Here is a 20,527-nt window from a genome sequence, read left to right on the forward strand (position 1 = left end):
CCACTGTGACTGACCCAAAATTAAGGAAAGCCTTGACTATGTACAGACTCAGTGAGCATAGCCTTGCTATTGAGAAAGGCCGCCGTAGGCAGACATGGCTCTCAAGAGAAGACAGGCTATGTGCTCACTGCCCACAAAATGAGGTGGAAACTGAGCTGCACTTCCTAACCTCCTGCCCAATGTATGACCATATTAGAGAGACATATTTCCCTCAGATTACACAGATCCACAAAGAATTTGAAAACAAATCCAATTTTGAAAAACTCCCATATTTACTGGGTGAAATTCCACAGTGTGCCATCACAGCAGCAAGATTTGTGACCTGTTGCCACGAGAAAAGGGCAACCAGTGAAGAACAAACACCATTGTAAATACAACCCATATTTATGCTTATTTATTTTATCTTGTGTCCTTTAGCCATTTGTACATTGTTAGAACACTGTATATATATATAATATGACATTTGTAATGTCTTTACTGTTTTGAAACTTCTGTATGTGTAATGTTTACTGTTAATTTTTGTTGTTTTTCACTTTATATATTCACTTTGTATGTTGTCTACCTCACTTGCTTTGGCAATGTTAACACATGTTTCCCATGCCAATAAAGCCCTTGAATTGAATTGAATTGAATTGAATTGACAGAGGGAGAGAGAGAGAGACAGAGGGAGAGAGACAGAGAGAAAGAGACAGAATGAGAGAGAGAAACGTCTGTATCTGCTCCCTTCCAGAAGAAGAATCCCCTTTACCTCATCAGAGAGCTCCAAACATCCCCCTTTCTGGTTCCTCTATTATCTAAGCCCCATGCATTCATCCTTTTGTTACTGTACAGTCTACCCTCTCTAACACAACACAATGGACCGGGAATTCAATTCCATTCACAGAAGCTTATAATCCCATTCCAACAATAAATCAATGCTTATACCCCCATCTGTGTGTGTAGAAGAACTCTTTATTATAATAGTGTGCATATTTTGACTTCTTCATAGATAGTTGTCACTCACGTTCAACAGGACTTTTGTATTGTACACAGTGTTCTGTAAACGTAGCTCAGGTAATGCCAGGGTTCTACATTCACGTTGCAAAGTTACCCCGGTTACACTGGAGAACACATCTGTACATAGATTCATCTTACCTACATCAAACACAATGATATAACAGTAACAGTGGACAGTTACGTTTAAAATACTTTACATTCACGTTTCGTTTATAAACTATTTGATAAATACAAGATTAGATATATAACAAAAGAATATATGTATATATTTTTCCATGTCTTATACTCCACATACAATAATAATTGTTGTGTGTGACTTGCTTCCTGCCATTAATGTTATTTCACAATAAGAAAAATGCAGTTACATTTCAACTCCATTTGAATAAATAAAGAAACATAAAAGAGAAACAAAACGAAAGACAAAAACATCTCTAAAAAAGGGGTGAACAGTTTGGCACTTCCTTGGTGGTGAATTTTCTTTAAGTCGAGTTTGACAAAAAATAGGCTTTAACAGATGACAAAGTAACATATAAAGACACCATAAACTATTTAACGTAACAATGAATGAGGCATTTCATTTCAAACTTAAAATACACTAGCTATCCTTCCACATGCGCAGGCACACACACACACACACACACACACACACACACACACACACACACACACACACACACACACACACACACACACACACACACACACACACACACACACACACACACACACTTTGAAGGAGAAGCTCCTGATTTCCCTCACCCATATGGACCACAAAACAATGCATTGGAAAGATGCAACATAACAAAGAGAACATTATATAAAAAGTAAAGAAATCACTTGTTTTGTTGAGTCTACCTGTGTTAGTGCTGTAAGTCAGTTAAGCTTTTGATAAAACAGGGCATTTCTTGCATGCCTGAAAACGTTCCCTAAAACACTAAGAGTGCATACCTCTCCATAGAAAACTGAAACAAGTACTTCTGTTAAAGACTTCTTTCAAGTGCTGGATTCAACTTCATTTAATCAAAGCCTCCCTTTGTGTCTTCATCACTGTTCAATACTACTGTTTATCCACAAGCACGGCGAAGGCAAATCATTGGATCAAGGGCACAAGCCTCTCTGAAGAGGATGCTAGTACTATGCAACACATTAAAGTTGGTACACACAGTACCATTAGCAACCATAGCAGGACAATGTAGACCTCTACTCTGTGTAAAGGCCATGTGTAAAGTATAAGGACGACCACTTGCAAGACAAAACACTTCTGAGTCTCAACATAAATTGTTCCCTTTTCTGTGAGGCAGGTGACAAAAGCTTCAGATCTGTTTCAGGTAGGTTTCAAAAGATGGAAAAGACAACTGGGAAAACCTCTACTGCTGTAAGATGAATATCTAAAGGACATTGTCATTCAAACTGAATGAATAACGTATGTTGGTAACCATAAAGTGTATCTGTCATCCACGAGCTCTGATCTGCAGGAGGATTCCTGAGTCGTCGGGCAAAACCTTTCTGTATGGACCAATGAAAACATTTACCTTTCTGTATGGACCAATGAAAACATTGACAGGTTCTGAAGTGTCTAGCTTGATAAGGCACTGACACAGTTGAGCTGCTGTTATCTAGAGTAGTGACTGGGGACCTACTCAGTCAGACATACAAAGAGGGCAATGAAACTAGATTTCTTCCCTTTCTCGTTCACCTAAAAGCTTGAGGGGCCTCTTTGAAAAGAATCAAGAAGATAAAAAGCAATGCGAGTCATGTTTGTCTCCCCCTGCCTAGAGCATACATGATGACAGAAGTGGTCATTTGGTACTTTTTGACTTGGTTTAAGTGTCTAACCCATGTATAACTAATGAACACAGAACAGTCATCGTAAAAAAAAACAAATGATCTGTAGTCACTCAACAGAGAGAGAGGGAGATGAGGAGCCGAGTGGAAAAGAGGGGATGGCAGGTCGCAGGTTGGGTCAGAACCAACAGAACACAGAGAGGCGCATGGCGTTATCCCTGTCCATCCTCCAGTAGCAGGAAGCTCAGCAGCAGGAACATCTGCCGTCGAAACACAATGACTCCAACACCCCGGAATTGTGAGTAGTGGGGGAAGGTTGGGTGACATCAGGTTGTCAGATAGCCAACCAGTGCTTGAGCTGAAATAGAAAAGGTTGACTTTCACATCTGTTTCGGTAAAGTTTCAAAAGATGGAGAAGGCAACTGGGAAAAACCTCTACTGCTGTAAGATGAATATCTAAAGGACATTGTCATTCAAACTGAATTAATAACGTATGTTGGTAACCATAAAGTGTATCTATCGAGCTCTGATCTGCAGGAGGATTCCTGAGTCGTCGGGCAAAACCTTTAAAATGTCAGACTTAATATGCCATAATGAAAAATATATCAACCCCTACAAACATGCCCATTCATTATAATACACATAATAATTGAAATGTCCTGTTGCTGCAGGACTATTTTCCTGCTCTAGCACACTGGCTCAAATGAAGATCCAACATCTGTACTCACCGTGAACTGTCTGATGGTAGCTCCCTCCGCCACCAGATGATGTTCGTGTTCTGGTGTGATGCAGTAGGCGATCCTCTGAAAAATAAACCATTACAGTACATAACTCATACCTTACAATAAACATATAGTCTTAGACTGAAAAAAAAAACAGAATCCTAAGAGTTTAGATGCACATTGTCCCAAGCACAAGAGACATGATCTTGAAGCATGTAATAAACTAGCGCTTTAATCTATGGTCACAGTTTATTCTATAGATCCACCGTTTCCTCTATAGATTAGGAACTTCAAGATAGCTCAAATATGTCGAACAGTATTCTGATTCTGATGTGATCAGGCTGGACTGGATGTACACTGTACTGCAGTGTGTACTGCATGACCTCTGATGTCTCTTCCAGATTGCCCCCATCCTCATATCTGACTGAGTGCACTTGGTGTGATAACAGTATGATAAACTGTGATCTCAGCTGGAGGAAAAGCATGAGAGATAGTCATGGAAGGAGTCTAAACACTGCCAGGATATCAGAAGGAAATGCCACGAGGAGTGAGTAGGAAAACACAAGGTAACACTGTTTACTGCTCAGGAAGATAATCAAAGCTGTGGAATGTTGTTTTTACGATTGTACTGTACACTGTTCAGTCTTTGAACCCTCAAGATCTCTAACCAGCATCCCAAAAGTACTGACATCATCAACCATCAACCATTGAAAAGGAAAAAGTCAGTTTATGTATCAGTTCAATGTCAAGCCGTGAAGACTCCAAGCTAAATGCTTGCCATTGATCTAAGATTATCTTTGCATAAAATAAACACATACTAACCCAGGGGGGCAACCCTGGTTGAAATGACATGATAATCTGGTTATAAGGATGGCATTTCAACCAGTTTTGACCACTGGGATACAGATAAGAGGTTGCTATTTACCACAGCTTTCAAGCTACATGACTTCAAGCCACAGTACATACTGTACCTGCCAAGATTAACACTACATGTTAAAACCTCTTAAGGATTGTACTCTTTTTCACCTAAAATGATATACCCAAATCTAACTGCCTGTAGCTCAGAACCTGAAGCAAGGATATGCATATTCTTAATACCATTTTTAATTTTTTAAATATTTTTTTTAACCTTTATTTAACTGGGCAAGTCAGTTAATTAAGAACAAATTTACAATAATGGCCTACCCCGGCCAATCCCAGACAATGCTGGGCCAATTGTGCACCGCCCTTTGGGACTCCCAATCATGGCTGGTTGTGTTATAGCCTGGAATCAAACCAGGGCCTGTAGTGACGCCTCTAGCACTGAGATGCAGTGCTTTAGACCGCTGCGGCACCTGGTAGCCATTTGAAAGGAAACACTTTGAACTTTGTGGAAATGTGAAATGAATGTAGGAGAATATAACACATTAGATCTGGTAAAACATAATACAAACAAAAAAACATGCGTTTTCTATTTATTTTTTGTTCCATAATCTTTAAAATGCAAGAGAAAGGCCATACATTAAGATAGTAGCCTATGTGTAATTTAGATTGTTTCCACAAGATGGCTGCAGTGTGTATGCAAAGTTTCACGGATCAACCCTTAAAGAGATTGTTGGGGCTAAGGCTTAAGAGGGTGTGAACAATGTTGAATGGGTGTAGACAAAGAAGGGCTCTCCAATAGTAGTACCAAAACATTGAAAGACGGTTTTCTCAAAAGTGAGTTTACAAGTTGATCAACTTTCAAAGCACAATTACTTTCTCATTGTTTCCTCAAATGCCGTGTATGATATACAATTGTGTAGCTTTAAGTCTCTACTTATATCCCATGTAAAAAAACAGAAATTCAAATTTTGCTACATAAGACAGAATCCAGATGGTGAGTCACATTTTATCTCTGGGACCCTCAGGATGACAAATCAGAGCCAGATTACTGAATGTAAGTACATGATTTACCTTCAGAAGTGAATGTCTCAAACCAGTGTTGTTGTTGTTGTGCACTATCCTCAAACAATAGAATGGTATTTTCTTCTGTAATAGCTACTGTAAATTGGACACTGCAGTTAGATTAACAAGAATTGAAGCTTTCTGCCCATATAAGATGTGTCTATGGACCGGAAAGTTGCTGGTGTATACAACATTTTCTAGTCACATTATCGCATACGAGCAACAATGTTTTTAAATGTATGTAAATTGTACAGTCGTTTGTCTGTCATGCCTTTTACGTTATATGTCGGACCCCAGTAAGACTAGCTGTCGCCATTGGCGTTGGCTAATGGGCATCCTAATAAATCAAATCAATCTAAGGTTATCTTTACATTATATAAACAACAACTATGAAGATGAGAGGGATTTGTTTTTCCATTGACCTGTTTGAATGTCCCTGGCATACTGAGGAACTTGTAGATGGCGTAGATGGGCACAAACATCATGGAGGACAGAGCTACGCCCCAGCCAATCACATTGGACCATGAAGGAAAGACATAGTCATCATAACTCAGGCCCGTGGACGTCACGATGCTGGCAATCACCACGACCTGGGGAGAGGAGAGAAACAACATAATGCTTAGCTAGGTCAGCATACAAACTGAGGACAGGAGAAAGAACAGAACCCTTAGCTAGGTCATTATACAAACTGAGGACAGGAGAAACAACAGAACCCTTAGCTAGGTCAGCATACAAACTGAGGACAGGAGAAACAACAGAACCCTTAGCTAGGTCAGCATACAAACTGAGGACAGGAGAAACAACAGAACCCTTAGCTAGGTCAGCATACAAACTGAGGACAGGAGAAACAACAGAACCCTTAGCTAGGTCAGCATACAAACTGAGGACAGGAGAAACAACAGAACCCTTAGCTAGGTCAGCATACAAACTGAGGACAGGAGAAACAGCATAATGGTTAGCTAGGTCATCATACAAACTGAGGACAGGAGAAACAGCATAATGGTTAGCTAGGTCAGCATACAAACTGAGGACAGGAGGAACAACAGAATGGTTAGCTAGGTCACCATATCAACAGAGGACAGGAGTAACAACAAATCCCCACAAAGTAAGGAGAGGAGAAAAAAAACAACAGAGTGGTTATAATATTCCCATCGAGACATCAGAGCTTCTGTAGAAATAACGAATACTCCTCCTCCACTCCGCCACTGTTCATTTTGACAAAAAAATTAAAGCATTTGCAGAGATGAAATTGAGTTGAATAGAACAGACTGGGGCATGGTCGCTCCCTATGGGGTTTGAACATACTGTAATAGACTTTCACTGTAAGTACTCTGGTTCACCAGGCTGCTGTAGACTAGAGACTGGAGGCCCATCACCACTGAACTGTAGCTCTGTAGCTTTGTAACTGTTGCCCCAGAGAGCAGCAAACATCACTAGTAGTTATAATACAACACTGGAAGGTCAGGGAAGTGTCTCTTCCTCATCTCCAACTGAATATCAAAGGCCAACAACATTATTCTATGTCCTTCTTCTACAAATGCCATCTATGCAGCAGCCAAAGATGCGTGCTATCTTCCTGATTTTTGCTGTTTCTGCCTTGCTTCTGGAGGTAAGGCTAGCAGAACCATCGTAGCATTAACTACACATTAAAACTAAACAATGATAGCTCTCCTCAGACATAAGGTTTGAAGATCATGGTGATATATTGGCTTACAATCTAATCTACCTCCTTTCCTGGCTTTCAATCTTCCTCTGCTCTTTTTATTTCCTATTTGACATATAAAACATATACACTTCCCACATGGAAGGAAGAATATTGACTTATGACTGATCATAATCAATATAAAAGCATTAAGGGAATAACATAATTTCCCAACAAGACAGATAATGTGCTTTCGGTAATCCCTATTTATACAAGCCCATACACTATCTGTGCTTCATTGACATAGCATATTTCTAATATTATAAAATATAGAGACCTACACATTGTCATGACGTGGCCCTCTTTGGATATAGCAAGCACCAACTCTCTCTCTCTCTCTCTCACCACCTCTCTCTTCCCCCTACACCCAGGCTCTGTTATCTCAGGTTGTAAATTCCTGGAGGAGACTCTCTCCCTCATGCAGTACAGAGAGAGAAAGGTTCACAGTAGAACAAAGGAACTCCTTCTACCTCACAGAACTTGAGAACTGAACAATATCCATGTTTTGGAGAACATGGAACGGTCAGTGGAGAATCCAGCTACGACCGGTCCATTTTGTTTAAAGTTTGTGACCTCATTGAGAGACAATACAGCCACATTACCATAACTCTGTTTATACAAGAGTCTCCGTTATGAGACTTGCATCTAATTATTGTATAAAATGAATGAGTAAAGATTAAACTATTTGTGAAATTATGTAATGAGATTTAAAACTGTTCAATGAAAAAAAAAATTCTAAATCAAATTTATTTATATAGCCCTTCGTACATCAGCTGATATCTCAAAGTGCTGTACAGAAACCTAGCCTAAAACCCCAAACAGCAAGCAATGCAGGTGTAGAAGCACGGTGGCTAGGAAAAACTCCCTAGAAAGGCCAAAATCTAGGAAGAAACCTAGAGAGGAACCAGGCTATGTGGGGTGGCCAGTCCTCTTCTGGCTGTGCCGGGTGGAGATTATAACAGAACATGGCCAAGATGTTCAAATGTTCATAAATGACCAGCATGGTCGTATAATAATAAGGCAGAACAGTTGAAACTGGAGCAGCAGCACGGTCAGATGGACTGGGGACAGCAAGGAGTCATCATGTCAGGTAGTCCTGGGGCATGGTCCTAGGGCTCAGGTCCTCCGAGAGAGAGAAAAAAAGAGAGAATTAGAGAGAGCATATGTGGGGTGGCCAGTCCTCTTCTGGCTGTGCCGGGTGGAGATTATAACAGAACATGGCCAAGATGTTCAAATGTTCATAAATGATCAGCATGTTTGAATAATAAGAAGGCAGAACAGTTGAAACTGGAGCAGCAGCACGGCCAGGTGGACTGGGGACAGCAAGGAGTCATCATGTCAGGTAATCCTGGGGCATGGTCCTAGGGCTCAGGTCCTCCGAGAGAGAGAAGGAGAGAATTAGAGAACGCACACTTAGATTCACACAGGACACCGAATAGGACAGGAGAAGTACTCCAGATATAACAAACTGACCCTAGCCCCCCGACACATAAACTACTGCAGCATAAATACTGGAGGCTGAGACAGGAGGGGTCAGGAGACACTGTGGACCCATCCGAGGACACCCCCGGACAGGGCCAAACAGGAAGGATATAACCCCACCCACTTTGCCAAAGCACAGCCCCCACACCACTAGAGGGATATCTTCAACCACCAACTTACCATCCTGAGACAGGGCCGAGTATAGCCCACAAAGATCTCCGCCATGGCACAACCCAAGGGGGGTGCACCAACCCAGACAGGATGACCACGTCAGTGAATCAACCCACTCAGGTGACGCACCCCTTCCAGGGACGGCATGAGATGAAAGAGAATCCAATTCCCAATTCCAATTCAAACTAAGTCATTGGCCCGCCCCATGAGCACAGACATTGATCTGGCGTCATTGGACAGCCTTTTCTGCTGTTCCGAATAAAACCTCCACCTAGAGAAGCCCACTTTCGACCAAGCGTACCTCGATTACCGAGAGGGCTAAGGTTTGAGTGGAGACCATGTATTCCTCGGTTGCTGAATTCTTAACCATACCACGTGGTTACTCTGAGACTATCGATACCGACAGAATAAGAGCAAATCTTCAATACTAATTACTAGTCTGCAGCTAGAAATTATGTACCACTGAATGCGAAGACTGACAACCGCCGAAACATCTATCCGATAGAACATTTCTGAATGTTACTCTGAAGTATCCATTCTAACCAGACTCCAGGGACGCAGAGAGAATCTCGGATAAACTTTCCAACAGAAAAGGACGATTCCAACAGAGATCACGATGACACACTGAGCGTAAATATATATATATTGATTGCAATTATTCCCGAATGAGTGAGTGTTCATGTGCAAAGGATTAACATTTCAAGTATTATAATTATCAACTGTGTAGTGTCTTTTGTATTTCGCGCCCTTCTCAGTCCCTTTGTCTACCAAGCCGCCATACCGGTTTAGCCCACTAGGGCACATCCCCTATCATTTCCTTGTAACCATATCTACTTTGTTTGTTTGTTATGCATTTCTGTGATTATTTAGTTAGTTAGTAAATAAATGATTAAGACAATTGATGTATGGATGATTCATAGCAAAGACTGGGTTTGTTTGGAATGAGACTAATGTGAGGTAAAGAATAATTAATTAATTAAAAGACTAATTGATCAGATATTAAAATATCTGAAAAGTTATATTAGGAAAATTATAACTTTGTAATCTGAAGATTTTCCTTGCTGCCCTGACTTCCTAGTTAATTACATTTACATGATTAGTTTAATCATGTAATTATAATTACAGAGAATTGATTTGATAAAATAAGTCTTCACTTTAATGATGCCAAAGATACAACAACATCCTTAACTAACTCCTAGTGCATTAAACACTCTGTAAATCAATATGTTCAGTAAGTTGTAGTTCAATCAATCAATCAAATGTATTTATAAAACCCTTTTTACATCAGCCGATGTCACAAAGTGCTGTACAGAAACCCAGCCTAAAACCCCAAACAGCAAGCAAAGCAGATGTAGAAGCACGGTGGCTAGGAAAAACTCCCTAGAAAGGCAGGAATCTAGGAAGAAACCTAGAGAGGAACCAGGGGGGGCAGTCCTCTTCTGGCCGTGCTGGGTTGGTTGGGTATGACCAAGATGTTCAAACATATAATAGGTTTTCATGCAGAGTTCATGTGATGCTAATCTATTCTTGGAGATACAGTACCTCTAACATGGAGGCGAACAACCTTTAAAAATATATAACAGGAAAACATATTTCCTGTGGCAAATTACGAATTGCTGGCACATAAGAGGAGTTTAAAAAGACTATAGTACAGTATATAGCAGCCAGTAACAATTAAGAAATCTCTGTTGTGAATTTCCTCATTTCCTCCTTCAAACACAATAACATACCATAGATCATGATTCCTACAGTATGTTTCATACCTTAGGCTTGTGTCAGGTACTTTGCCCTCCCATCCCTACTCCCAGCACCATGCCAAAGGCTTCCACCCCACCCCAGTCCCCCAACCAGCCCTTTCTTGCCCCCCAGGGGTCTCACCAGTAGGAAGGTGGGGCTGACAAACTTCCAGCACAGCCTCCAGTAGAGACCTGGCTTGAAGCCCATCATGCGCTCGATATCCTCACTGAAGCGGTCCACGCCTGGAGAGGAAACACAGGGCAGAAGACCAGGGCTTGAACTCACGCACACAGAACCAGACCCATAAACCCACTGCAGACCTGGGTTCAAATAGTACTTGTTTCCTTACAAATACTGAAGCTGAGCTTGATTGAGCTTGCCCGGTGCAATACAACCAATAGTCATGAAGTATAAACCCTGCCCATCTGGCACTATTGGAAGGTTGAATCAAACACTCAATGTACTTTAAGGAAAACAAATACTATTTGCACCCACACTCAGCTTTGCTTCTGATGTCTCAAGTTCACAGGAGAACTAACGCTCCTCTCATCAATTTCCATACATAACAGGTGGAGCATTGGCTGAGAAAGAGCTTCATGGCACACAACTCAAATTTCTTGTATAGTTATGAGTTCACACAGCAGTAAAAATGATATCTGTTTCATAAAAGTCTCTGAGCCTTCCATGTATGTTATATTATAATTTCACACAGGGTTAAGTCTGCCTATGTGTCCCAAACGGCACTTTTGACCAAAAGTAGTACACTATATAGGGAATGTGGTACACAACCATGATGTTTCTATAGCTTGGGCATAATGTTTCTTTATCAGGGCAGCTCAGGCCTGCCCTAGAACAGCTCAGCATCTGGCGTGCTCTGTCTGTCTCACCTCCTCATGAGGTTCAGTTTCAACAGTTAATGCTGACTATAAATCATGGTGTACATTGATGGGCTGTAGGTTAAAGATAAACCACAAATCATCTTGTCGAATTACAGTATTATCTCTGTGCAATACATAAAACACTAAACAGACTGCATACGACTGTTCACACACCATATAATCATTCACTACTCTCCCTCACACAGAGGAGAGGAGTATTGGGAGAGATGGAGATCTATTAGTGAAGAGAAGCAGTCTAGAAGACAAGAGGAGGGAGGGAGTGTATGGAGAAATGGAAAGAGGAGTATTGGGAGAGATGGAGATCTATTAGTGAAGAGAGGCAGTCTAGAAGATAAGAGGAGGGAGGGAGTGTATGGAGAAATGGAAAGAGGAGTATTGGGAGAGATGGAGATCTATTAGTGAAGAGAGGCAGTCTAGAAGATAAGAGGAGGGAGGGAGTGTATGGAGAAATGGAAAGAGAAGTACTGGGAGAGATGGAGAAAGGGGGTTAACAGTGGAGGTCTAAGGAAGGGAACCACGGTGTCTCTACACTGCCAGTAAATGTCAGGTGTAGCTGCAGGGCCTGGGTAGTGAAGATGCCAGGGAGTTAGGGAGGTTGAGAAAGCCCAGCAGAAGAGAGGGCAGGCCAGGAGAGGGCATCTGTGGGCAGGGTGTGATGAAGGGTGGGGTGATGGAGGGATGGACAGACCAAAGGGCTGGGCTCTAATGAACAACAGAAGAGGATGAGGACAGTAGATAAGCAGGTTCACCACAGTAAGAAGTCAGAATTAGTATGTGCCTCTGAACTAGGCAAAGGGGGACCGATTATACATACCGTAGAACCAGGACACCCCAATGGCCTCAATCAGCACCCCAAACAAGATGGAGGTCCCTGCCGCGTAGTTATCCAACAAAGTCAGCACATATATACCTCCCTGACAGACAGCGAGAGAGAGACAGATACAGAGACACAATGACAACAGGTTGTTGCAGATGTTACTGAGGGCAACCTGGCTGCAGTTAACTACTGTGAGCTGACAAGGATAAACATGAAGCACAGAGCTTATCCAGTCAGTCAATAACAACACTTCACATGGTTGGACAGGGGTTTCCCTTTTCTGTCTTTCCTGTGACTGATCCACCTAAATCACAGAGGCACACTCTATCTTGTGTCTCTTTGGTTTGATTTATGCAATCATATGACAACTATGGAAATCATATGTGACTCAGAGGAACAGGAAGTGACCTCACATTAGTGATGCAGAAGAGCGCGACAAGGAAGGTTCCGAATGCCGTGGCGAAGGTGAACAGCTTCCTGTTCCTCTTCAGGATCTTGAAGTCGTCTGACAGTCCTGTGATGACTGCCTCCATACCGCCCATCTAGAAGACAGACAGACAGACAGACAGACAGACAGACAGACAGACAGACAGACAGACAGACAGACAGACAGACAGACAGACAGACAGACAGACAGACAGACAGACAGACAGACAGACAGACAGACAGACAGACAGACAGACAGACAGACAGACAGACAGACAGACAGACAGACAGAGAGGATGATTCAGTGGCACAAACACATAAACCGTAGTGCGTACAGCAGCAATGTAACAGAATAACACAGTCTTCGCACCCAAACAGAATACCTTTGGCCTAGAATATAAATGATCAGACCTAGCTTTCTTAGTGCAGTGCTCCATTGGGCATGACTACTAATGTAAAATAAAATGTTCCCCTGCTGTGGAATTTCCTTTATCTCTTCATTTACAGTAAATTATCACCTTGTGTAACTGAGAAATTGAATGAGGAAAAATGTCAATCTCTGTGAACAAAGTTTTCCTCTGTTTCAGGTTGCGGTGCATGTGATTTTCCACCTCATGCTTCATGGTTAGTGGGTAACAGTCAAAACAACTGCTTTCCCACACTACTGCTAGTCTAGACAATACCTAGAGCACTCACTGCAACCATGTAGAATAATGCAGAGAGAGACAGAGCGAGGGACAGCGAGGGGGACAGAGAGAGACAGAGAAAGAGAGAGACAGAGAGGGACAGAGAGAGAAAGAGACAGAGAGAGAGTCAGAGTCAGAGAGAGAAGAGAGAGAGAGACAGAGAGACAGTCAGAGACAGAGAGAGACAGACAGAGACAGAGAGAGACAGAGAGAGAGAGACAGACAGACAGAAAAAGAGAGAGACAGACAGAGACAGAGAGAGACAGAGAGAGAGACAGACAGACAGAGATAGAGCAAGACAGAGAGAGAGACAGAGACAGAGAGAGGGGCAGATAGAGAGAGAGCGAGACAGAGAGAGAGAGAGAGAGAGATATAGATAGAGTGGAGGAGATTATATAGTATTCTAATCTTCACATACTATATATCCACTAGATATATCAGATAAACCCACCATAAGATAGAACCAAAAGGTCAGTAGCCATATGTACCTTGTGGTGGGACATAGCATGCAGTCATTCAACCCTGAGGAGGGCCAGTAACTCACAGAGCTGTCGATGCCCAGAGTCAGCAGCATGATGAAGAATACTATGGCCCAGAAGGTAGATCCAGGCAGGGTGGAGATGGCCTCAGGATAGATGATGAACACCAGTCCTGCACCTGCACTCACACAGATAGAGACACTTGTGATAGGACATACCAGAGCCAACTGACTACCATCAGTCTATAAAACGGTGCCTTGTTTGGTGGGATGCTGAAATAAAACAGTATATTGTTGGGTGGGATGTTGATATATAACTTCCTTGTCCTGAGCTTGACCCTGTCCACAAGGTCGTTTTAGAGGAAATAAGAGATGATTTATCAATGAAAAGGAAAGTGAAAGAAGGAGGAGCGGATGGAGAAAGACAGAAGTGAGGACACAAGATGACAGAGAAATTACAGACAGCTAGAGACAGTGGAAAGTAGAAAACAGAAGAACTAGAAAGCAAAGCAGATTTGAAACAGATCCCATTCTTTTTGTATGTCTGCCAACCCCTCTCCACAGCAGGCCAGTATTTATGTGACTTATTGGAAACGGTTTGCCTTAAAAAAAACAGTTTGAAATGTTCTCTGGTATTTGAAATCCATCTGAACCCCAGAGCCTCTCAGCTACTGTTGCAATCAATTATATTAAAAGTGTTTCACGTTGCTGCTCATTCTTAAAAGGGATGATTCATCCATTTTGAATGTTATATCATTTTTGTGCATCACTGAGAGATGTTCAATCGATTCCTGAGATCATTTCATGTTTTCATGTGTATCTGAGCTATTGGCGTACAAGCAGGCAGAAATACAGCCGCTATGGCGAGTTTTGCATCACTGGTCATACTGGCTGTATTTCTGCCTGCTTGAATGGCAGTAGCTCAGATACACATGAAAACATGAAATTGCTAATAGAGTAACAAAAACGGTATAACATTCAAAATGGGTGAATCTTTCCTTTAAGTTGTTTGATTTAGTGAGCAGTAACAGTAAGCTTGAGGAATGTTTAGTTCCATGATGAAGTTATAGATGTTTTGACTGGGTTTGAAACTCTCTAAATGGTGTGTAGATGACTGACTGCTGGGTGTTGTCAAAATCCTGTCCTCCCTTAGAGCACTCCCCTCGCGAGGGGTGACTCCCCTCGCTCTACTCAGGGTCAGACATGGACTGTTCATGTGTTGAGTCTGTCCTAGCTGAGTCATAGCCTGGGTGGATCCACCATACAAGCACAGCACTCTGTGGGCTGGCCAGGGAAAAGAGAATACTGTGGGCAGCCTGCAATATAGCCTCAAACTGTATGTTTCCTTATAAGGCATGTCTATCTTCCTGTCTTTTTCTTTGTGTTTTATGAGGTATCTCTGCTGTGGACAGTTTGGTCATCAATCTGGTTCTAAATGAAGTTGGGTGTGTTGTTGGAGTGTGTGTGGTCTGTGTGTGTTATGTATGTCATCCTCCGCATCACTTACTGTGTGTGTGTTCGTGTTCTTGCCTGTGTGTGTGTGTGTGTGTGTATATCTAGTAGGGTTCCTTTCACCTTCGGTGGCCACGTCCTCTATCCTTACTCCGTGTTTGTAGGCCATATAGCCGAGCACAGAGAAGATGGCGAAACCTGAAAAGAAGCTGGTGACACAGTTCACTGTACTGGTCAGGATAGCATCCCTGTTGGGAAGAGAACACACACACATAAAACATGTTTAGAAAAATAAAGCTATCATGATAGTACCAGGACAGGTTTTAGAACAATATTAACACTTTGACTATTGGACTTCCTGTTGCTTCCTTGAACCGTAGTCAATCTAAACCAAAATTTTTATTGGAACCATATCTTGGGTCTTGTCTTGAGGGTCCTGTCAAGGTATTAGAAGACAGAAGAACGAAGGGGCCGTAACCCCCCATCCCACCACCAAGCCCTGGGTCCAACCTCACCACATCACAGCAAGCTTCTGCCAACATGGACCCAGCAGAGATCTCCCAGATCCGGAATGTGGAAGCCCACCAAGGAACACTGTTAGGACGGCAGCAAGAACAGCTCTCCCAAATCTCTGGGAACCTTCTGGTACTTGCCGAGTCCCTCCAACCATGGCACGCCCCGAACCCAGGAGGACCCAATGCACAGGTCTCATCGGCCAGTGCTACAGACATCGTCGTGGTTCCTCCAGGGAACCTGCACCGGGAACCCAAGATCCCAGCCCCTGAGCAGTATGACGGTCACCCGGGAGGATGCAACAGGTTTCTCACTCAGTGTACTCCGGTGTTCGGACTACAGTCCTCCTTGTTCCACACCGATCAGGCCATGATCACCTATATCATCACTCTACTCTCGGGCAAGGCCCTGGCGTGGGCAATGGCGGTGTGGGAACAGCAGCCACCCTCTTGCAGATCCGTAGTAGCCTTCACTGCCAAGCTGCGATGAGTCTTCAACCACCCAATCTGCTGGATGAGAAGTGGCCAGCCAACTGTTCAACCTCCGCCAAGGGGCCATTGAGATCCGCATCCTCGCCGCCGAGAGTTGGTGGAATACGGAGGCACTGGTTACCGCTTTCCATCAGGGTCTGTCTAACTCCATCAAAGATTAACTGCCTGCTCAGGAACTGGGAGAGGACCTCGAGTCCCTGAAAACGCTGGCAATCAGCCTTGGCAATCAGGCTTGACAACCGGGAAGGGGGGAGACAGCACCCTTTTGACACCACTCCAGCATTCCGGTTTCCTGAGCACCCCAAGGCCACCGGGCCTAGCATGGAGGATCCCATGCAGCTGAGTCACACACGTCTGAGACCACAGGACCGTGACAGGCGCATGCATGAAGGCTCCCTGGGGTCGTCTGTATTCCTTCTCAACCCCTGAAGCAGCAGTCATGGACAATTACATCTGGGAGATGCTGGAGGCAGGTTTCAATCGTCCCTCTACATCCCCAGCTGGTGGAGTGGAGGGGTGGAGACACTGGTTGGAGAGGGCACCTCATCCTTTCATGATCTGGACGGACCATAAGAACTTGGTCTCCATTCAAGAAGCCAAGAGATTGAACACTCGCCAGGCGGGCTCTGTTTTTTAACAGGTTTGATTTTACACTAGCCTATAGCCCGGGATCCAAGAATCAGAAGGCAGATGCCCTGTCGCTCATGATGTCTCCAATGAGTTGAGGGATCCCGAGCCCATCATTCCCAGCTCACGCATTGTGGCCCCTGTGATATGGAGTATTAAGACCACAGTCCAACAAGCCCAGACCCAAGAACCTGACCCCGGCAATCAGCCCGGGTCCCAAGTACTGCAATGGGGACTCTCCTCTAAATGAACTGGGCATCAAAGGGTTAATCGGACACTGGTGTTTCTGAGGCGGAAATTCTGGTGGCCCAACATAATGGAGGATGTGAGATCCTTTCCATCTGTGCCCAAAGCAAGTCTTCACGTCAGCGACCGGCCGGGTTGCTCCAAGCTCTACCCATCCCCAGTCGGCCCAAGTCTCATCTGTCTGTAGATTTTATCACAGGGTTAACTCCATCTCAAGGGCTTACCACTATCCTGGTGGTGGTCTATCGGTTCTCCAAGGCAGTCCATTTCATCGCCTTACCCAAGATGCCTTCAGTGAAGGAGACCGCTGATCTCGTGATTATCCATGTCTTTCGACTACACGGAGTTCCCCCGAACACAGTCTCAGATAGTGGGCCTCAGTTTGTCGTATGTTATTGTAAGGCCTTCTGTTCAAAGTTGTAAGGCCTTCTGTTCCCTGAGTCTCTCATCGGGGTTCACCCTCAGTCGAATGGGAAAACTGAGCGGGCCAACCAGCAACTGGAGCAAGTTCCTCGTCTGGGCAGAGTATGCTCATAACACACTGCTGAACTCGCCATTTGAGTGTCAGTTCAGGTTCGCCGTCCCCTATTTCCTGAACAAGAGGCCGAAGCGGAGGTGCCATCAGCGACGATGTCATCGCATCTGGATCAGAGCGCGATCCTCCTTGCTCCACTCCTCTGCCTGACACCAACATCGGGAAAACCGGCACTGAAGACCTCTTTGACTCCTCCGACCGGTATAACGGGTGTGGCTGTGCACCTGTGATCTTCCCTTAAAGTTGGAATCGCGGAAGCTCGCTCCACGCTACATAGGACCATTCAATATCCTGAGGTCACATCAACCCGGTCACCTATCATCTCCAACTTCCCAGGTCCATGAGAGTCTGTCCGTCCTTTCATGTCTCCTGTCTCAAGCTGGTTAGGACCAGTCCATTGTCTCCCCCGACACCTGCTCCTCTGCACCCTCGACTTGTGGATGGCAGCCCGCCTTACACGGTCCGGCTTCCGTTGGAGGCTCGTTGAGTCCGAGGAACCCTGCAGCAGAGGTGTGGACTCGAGTCATATGACTTGGACTCGAGTCAGACTCGAGTCACAAATATGATCACTTGGAACTCAACTTTGACATTAACACCAATGTGACTTGACTTGGACTTGAGCCTTTAAAAAGAAAAATGTATTTGTTTTATTATATTATTTTTACCCCCTTTTTCTCCCCAATTTCATAGTATCCAATTGTTTAGTAGTTACTGTCTTGTTTCATCGCTACAACTCCCGTACGGGCTCGGGAGAGATGAAGGTCCAGAGAAACACAACCCAACCAAGCCGCACTGCTTCTTAACACAGCGCGCATCCAACCCGGAAGCCAGCCGCACCAATGTGTCGGCGGAAACACAGTGCACCTAGTGACCTGGTCATTGTGCACTGCGCCCGGCTCGCCACAGGAGTCGCTAGTGCGCGATGAGACAAGGATATCCCTACTGGCCAAACCCTCCCTAACCCGGACGACGCTAGGCAAATTGTGCGTCGCCCCATGGACCTCCCGGTCGTGGATGGCTGCGACAGAGCCTGGGCTCAAACCCAGAGTGTCTGGTGGCACAGCTAGCACTGCGATGCAGTGCCTTAAACCACTGCGCTACCCAGGAGGCCGGGGACTTGAGCCTTTTGACTCGACCTGATTTGATATCCTCCCCAAGCCCAAATATAAAATATTATGCTATTAAAAGTGTGCAGCACTTTGTGCCAACTGAGAAAAGGTTGTGCGTGGCAGTGCAGAGGAACGTCGGTGGGTGAATTCAGATGGAGCCCTTGGAAAGATGATACTCAAAATTATTATTTTCGGATATAAAGACTACGCTGTATCAACAAAAAACGGATTGCAACTTGCAAAACATGCGGGAAGAAAATTACAGACGGAGGCACAACAATTTCCAACTTTGTTCGACATTTGAAGCTGCAGAAAGAACGGTAAGTCATGGCTAATATAGCAGACAGCTATATAATTTAAAAGTTTACTATAGTGTAGCATGTAGGCTAACGTAACATTAAATCAATGAGCCTCCACACAGTCAGTCAGTGCGGGAACGTGATCATTTAAAATAAATAAATCATTCAACCTTTATTTAACCAGAAAGGGCTCATTGAGATTTACAATCTCTTTTTCAAGAGCGTCCTCACCAAGATAGGCAGCACCAAGTCATTACAAAAATTACAGACAAATAACATGAAAAATTACAAGTAATCTAGTAAAAACAGTAGAATTCACAAGAGTATTACAAAATCAAAAACAGCAAATTAAAAACATTGACAGGTCAGGGAATTAAAAATACCAATCGGGACAAGTTCTTCCAGTTTAAAAGCATTTTGTAAGGCGTTCCAAGACGATGGCTCAGAGGACATAAAAGCCCTTTTACCAAATTCAGTTCGGACATTTGGAACAGTTAGCAGGATAACGTCCAGCGAACGAAGAGAGTACCCACCACATTTCTGAACAATACAAATGCCCAAATAAAAAGGTAGTAAACCCAAAATGGCTTGGTAAATAAAAGTATACCAGTGACTGAGCCTACCAGTGACTAGAGAAGGCCAGCCTACCCTGGTATACAAAGTGCAGTGGTGCGTAAGGGTTTTGCAGTTTAAAATAAATCTCAAAGTGCCATGGTAAAGGGTGTCAATTGATCTCAAACACTGAGCGGAAGCATTCATATATACAATATCCCCATAGTCTAGTAAAGGCATAAATGTAGCTGATACTAGCCTCCTTCTGGCTTCAAAAGAAAAACAGGCCTTATTCCTAAAATAAAATCCCAATTTCAGCTTCATTTTTTTGGTAAATTGTTGAATATGCAATTCAAAAGAGAGGCCGTCATCAATTAAAATTCCAAGATATTTATATGAGGTTACAACCTCAACCTCCTTGCCCTGACAGGTAGTAATAGGTGAAAAGTTCAGAGGTCTATTTCTTGCTTTAGAAAACACCATTAGTTTAGTTTTGTCAGTATTGAGGCTAGGCAGTTGATAGCCTAAATCTTGCCTGATGTTGCTGCTGTTCCTAAAACCATTGACATACGTTAGCCTACTGTAACCACACAGAGAGAGTGTGTGTGTTTGTGTGTGTGTGTGTTAAGGTTGGGCAATTGTGTACAAGCCTACATCGCCCGATTGCGCCCCATAGCGATCCTCGATAGTCGATCACTATGGGGGAAGGGGGTCTTTCTCATGGCTACCCATGTATTTCCATGAAAATATAACGTATATTTGGAAAGTAATAAATATATAGATATTTTTAAAAGCATTCATGATTTGCCATAAATGTAATATACTAACTATTACTCTTGTTAAAAATATGAAATGGTATTACATTTGGTGAAGAGC

At 43.5% G+C, this 20,527-nt stretch overlaps 1 protein-coding gene across 1 annotated transcript in view; it reads right to left on the reverse strand.

The window, feature by feature from the left end:
- Window positions 1–931: 931 nt before the first annotated feature.
- LOC112236514 (sodium-dependent noradrenaline transporter-like) overlaps window positions 932–20,527 on the reverse strand; it is a 52,564-nt gene continuing 32,968 nt past the window's right edge. Inside the window, exons 7-14 of the mRNA XM_042331048.1 lie at window positions 15,403–15,527; window positions 13,894–14,006; window positions 12,651–12,779; window positions 12,235–12,334; window positions 10,663–10,763; window positions 5,852–6,019; window positions 3,510–3,584; window positions 932–3,139 (exon numbers count right to left, since the gene is read on the reverse strand). Of these exons, the coding sequence (XP_042186982.1) occupies window positions 3,116–3,139; window positions 3,510–3,584; window positions 5,852–6,019; window positions 10,663–10,763; window positions 12,235–12,334; window positions 12,651–12,779; window positions 13,894–14,006; window positions 15,403–15,527 (835 nt within the window). The 3' untranslated portion in view covers window positions 932–3,115. The remainder of the gene's footprint in view (window positions 3,140–3,509; window positions 3,585–5,851; window positions 6,020–10,662; window positions 10,764–12,234; window positions 12,335–12,650; window positions 12,780–13,893; window positions 14,007–15,402; window positions 15,528–20,527) is intronic.

The sequence above is a fragment of the Oncorhynchus tshawytscha genome, linkage group LG12 (assembly GCF_018296145.1).
Source record: "Oncorhynchus tshawytscha isolate Ot180627B linkage group LG12, Otsh_v2.0, whole genome shotgun sequence".
Classification (NCBI taxonomy): Eukaryota; Metazoa; Chordata; class Actinopteri; order Salmoniformes; family Salmonidae; genus Oncorhynchus; species Oncorhynchus tshawytscha.